Genomic DNA, 4,429 nt, shown 5'->3' with positions numbered 1-4,429 from the left:
CAGCTTTAACACAAATTAACCTAAAGGAAATGTAGCTGTGATTATTAATTATAATGAAATAAAGCACCTGCAGGAAAAGAAGAGTTTGCAATATATTTCAAATGTAGAAAAAGAAAACAAACAAACCTGAACCTGCCAAGGAGAGCATGTTCTGGGCAGACAGTCCCACAACACAGACACAAGCAGGAGCTGGTTGTCTCTGAGGTGCAGCTAAGCTGTAGACTAAGGCAGACAGCAGCTGACAACCATTATGGATCACAGCCTGGAAGTGTGCTTTGATGAAGAATTTCTCAGGCACAGCCCAGTTGACAGCAATCTCAGGTTCAGCTGGCTCCAGTAACTCCTTGCCAACATGAGCAACTTTCTTCTGAGCATGGTTATTTTGTCTTAGCAGATGTCAGTGCACATGAATTGCTCCACTGGGAAATCCTCCACTCTGAAGACCAAAGTTTAAAGTTAAGATGTTTCTACTGAGGTCACTTGGGATGATTAATTCTCTGTGGTGAGATCTCTGTCTGAGACCTTCATCTCAGCAGATGCTGGGAAAGAACCTGTGTATGCCTCTGACACCTCAGCCTCCTTCATGAAAGTCATGAGACATAGCTGTGAATTCTTTTCTGGAATCTATAAAGAGATTACAGGCTATATTGCTACCTTCTGCAAGCTTCATGACTGCATGGGATGAAAACAACAGACATAACTAAGAAATCCATATGCAGCCAGGTGCTAGCTAGGACCACCTGATTATTTTTATTTTGTGCAATGGACAGACACAGCCCACAATAGTCTTACCATTGCAAACTTCAGCTATAGGGATGTGCTCGATGCAAACTGCATCTTCTGGATGTAGCCTAGTGTTGAAATACACCTGCATGAGAGTAGGTGAACATGTGTTAAGTAATTCACCCATCTCACTGGGGTAATGGTAGTCCCTGATGCCGAAATAAAGTTAATGTCAGATCCTTGAATGACCATGACAAAGGCATTTTGAGTCTGTGATTGGAGGAACTAAGCAGGAGCTGGCTGTAACTGCTGCATGTTTCTGCATCCAGCCCGGTGTGAGGAAGCCATGCAGTACAGACACACTGCTTGTCAGGGGTTCATCAGGAGCCTGCTGACTGTGACTGTCAGCAGGGATGCTTCCTGCCTCTGCCACATTACTGTGTCCCTTATGTCCATGTAAGTTGCAGGTATCCTGTGTCCATGTAAACTGCAAGTACAGCCATGCAGCTCACACACCAAAGCAGCAATAAGCACAACTGAATATGACATCAAATTTTCCTTCTCTGCTTCCCTGCTGGATGAGGAGGCTCACAAGTCCTCCTTGCCCTTCCACACAATGGGAACTTCCACGACACCTTGACAGCCGCCAGAGGAAAAGGCAGCACACTCACAAAGCCTCTCAGTGCACAAATACTGCAAAGCAAACCCCCTGCATATTAGAAACCACAAGCAAGGCACAGACTGTACAAAAACTGACAGGCATGAGCATAGCTGAAGGGAGGGCAGTAGGGAAGAGGAAGAAAACAAATAGGAAATGCCATACTCAAAAGAATTTAGCATAAACTCTCAGCAAATCAAAGCAAGGAAAAAATTCTGAACCCACTTGAATTTTAGCTGCCGAAGCCTCCTGGCTACTTGGCTGCTCTGCCTGTGCATTGCTATGCTTAATTTGCCCCACTGGATTTGCACCTCCTGTGAGTGACTGAGAGGAGCCATTGACTCTGGGAGGACTGATTTAGTGCAGCAGGAACCAGCGGCCTGGCAGAGGCTGCGGGAGAGGCCCAGCCCAAGGTAGGTAAACACTGTCGTGGTTTAACCCGGCAGGCAGCTCAACACCACGGAGCCGCTCACAGACTGCAGCGGGGTGGGGGAGGGAATGGGGAAAAACAGTACAATTCATGGGTTTAGATATAGACAGTTTAATAGAACAGAAAAGGATGGAATAATAATAATATTAATAACAATAAAAGAATTGGAACATACAAAACAAGCGATGCCCAACGCAATTTCCCACCACCCCGACCAGTGTCCAGCCCGTTCCCAAGTAGTGGCCCCTGGCCAGCTTCCCCCTAGCTTATACACTGACCGTGTGTCATATCATACACAATGTCCCTTTGGCCAGTTGGGATCAGCTGTCCCTGCTGTGTCTTGTCCCAGCTTCTTGTGCTTCCCAGCCTCATTGGTGGGGTGGGGGGAGGAGCTGAAAAGTCCTCAACTTAGTGCAAGCACTGCTCAGCAACAACTGAAACAAGTGTGCTGTCAACATTCTTCTCATCCAAATCCAAAACATAGCAATGTACCAGCTACTAGGAAGAAAATTAACTTCATCCCAGCCGAAACCAGGACATACCAGAAGAGGGAAGGATGCAGGGAAAAGATCAGAACAGAAAAAAAAGAGAAGAAAGAGTAGGAGAGATGGAAGAAACACACAGCAATGGATCAGCAACAGAAAAAGAGAATGAGAAAGAGGAAATTAAACACAGTACAAAAAAAGGGCTGGATGCTGGATTGAATAAGATCTTTCTCTAGAGTCCACATGGTTGTAAACCTCTGGTGTTCTCCAGTTTGGTGCTGGATACTTACTGTCAGTGGGAGCACCAGCACCTGGGGGAGCCTCTGTCCCACACTGCCCTTCATGCTGCTCCATGGTCCCTATGTGCAGCTGGGAAAAACTGATGCTGGCTGGAGGGAAATCAAGCCAGTTGTTTTTTCTTGACTTGTTTTTCTGGAAAGCCCTTTCCCTGGAGAGACACAGGCCTGTGAAAATGACAGGATATACTCAATAAATCTGTAATAGCTGCTACATAAGCCAACAGTGTCAAATTCATGCTTTGCATTAGCCAAGGTCCCAGCGATTCTCTACAGCACAAAAAGTGAGAAACCGGTAGAATACTCTTCATGACATGAAGCAGGGGCTATTTCCCAGTTCACATAGGCCAACAAAGTTCTGGAACAGTACATTACACTGAACAAAATCTAAAAAAGGAAGATACACCAAACTTCTTCCTGTTTCCTGATCTACATCCAGGATATGTAGGCACAGCCTGGAGTGTAAATGCTGGGTCATGGTTTAAGACAGGGAAGTGTGTGCAGGGAAAGGCTCACAGTCTAACCTGAACACCAAAGAAACTCAAAGTATCTCAAGTGTTGTCAACTACTTGAAATTCAGGACAGGTTTGTTAAAAGGTTCTTCAAAGCTTTCGAAGTGACCTTTTCTTGAGCAAATGTAGGTTCAGTTAGTTTCCCATCAAAATTGTGTGAATGTGTGGTAAGACATGAAACCAAGTGAGAAAAGGCACTATTCATTGACTTTTCCTGTGGCATTTGCTGAATGTTGTGAAAATCATAGATCAAAGCAAAATGCTTGGTGTATGTCCTTAAATTAGATGTAATTAAACAAACAAGTGTTTGCATAAATCCCTGAAAGGCAAAACTGGTCAATTCACACATGCAGTGGTGTGTTAGCTTCTTCTTTTTCAAAATTTTTAAAATTTTTTGAAAATTTTCATTAATCAAGGTGTTCAATCACAAATGTTTTCCTCCTCATCATAATGCTGCTCTGTGAAGAGTCATCCTGGGAAAAAAGTACCAGTCAGATTCCCCATCTAAAAAGTACTTTGGATTTTTAAAACCACAGAAAAACCCATACACCTGTAAAACCAAGGGAAGACCAGCCTAGTGGATAGCTTGGAGTCTGGAAATGGCACAGAGCCCTGCTCCTCCTTGTCACCAGCTGGGGCTCAGCTAAATCAGTAGGGATGGAAAGTCCTTACTACCATTAGTGGCAGCCATCAAAGCTTGCTGGTGGTCTCTCTCCAATTCTTGATGGACACATAAAATAACTCCTGTCATCAGAAATGGCATTACAGGGTACATATTGGCAGTCTCCAGAGACAGTTGCATATCACTGAGAACTGGTTTTCCCTTTCAACCATTGTCATTTCTGGCCAAATTTTGAGGCATACAAGTAATGAATGAAACCGCTGCCACTTTCTGAAGCACAAGTTCTGGGCAAAGAGTGCCTGGAGCTTTCATCCCAATACCTTTCCCAAACCCCCAAACCATCACAAAGTAAAAAGTCAATCCAATTTACTTGAATGAAAAGAAAACCATGAAGACAAGAAGTTGAGGAAGGGAAAAACCCTACAATGGGAACTCCATCAGGCCTGGCCTGGGAGGGGCCTGGCCACCGCTGGGAGGAGGGTCGGCAGTGCTGAGGACACGATCCCCTCTGCCGGGCACGGCGGGGGCCGCGGGGACACCCCCGAGGAGGAGGAGGAGTTCGGGGCCGGGCTCCGCAGCCCGGGCGGCAGCGACATCTCTGTCCCCTGCGGGACACCCATCGCACCGCCCCGTCCCCGGGGTTACGGCATCCCTCTGCGGGAGAGGCTGGCCCCCCCCCCACCCCCCCCCCCCCCCCCCCCCT

The 4,429-nt window shown here is 46.3% G+C and overlaps 1 protein-coding gene across 1 annotated transcript in view; it reads right to left on the bottom strand.

Moving 5' to 3' along the window:
* DDAH1 (dimethylarginine dimethylaminohydrolase 1) overlaps nt 1-2,919 on the bottom strand; it is a 95,836-nt gene extending 92,917 nt beyond the window's left edge. The window contains exon 1 of the mRNA XM_017729966.1: nt 2,587-2,919. Coding sequence (XP_017585455.1) covers nt 2,587-2,640 — 54 coding nt within the window. The 5' untranslated portion in view covers nt 2,641-2,919. The remainder of the gene's footprint in view (nt 1-2,586) is intronic.
* Between the last annotated feature and the right edge of the window lie 1,510 nt (nt 2,920-4,429).

The sequence above is a fragment of the Corvus brachyrhynchos genome, unplaced genomic scaffold (genome assembly GCF_000691975.1).
Source record: "Corvus brachyrhynchos isolate BGI_N302 unplaced genomic scaffold, ASM69197v1 scaffold101, whole genome shotgun sequence".
NCBI classification, from domain to species: Eukaryota; Metazoa; Chordata; class Aves; order Passeriformes; family Corvidae; genus Corvus; species Corvus brachyrhynchos.
The sequence above is the reverse complement of the archived record's forward strand: the minus strand, read 5'-3'. Positions and strand labels throughout refer to the sequence as shown.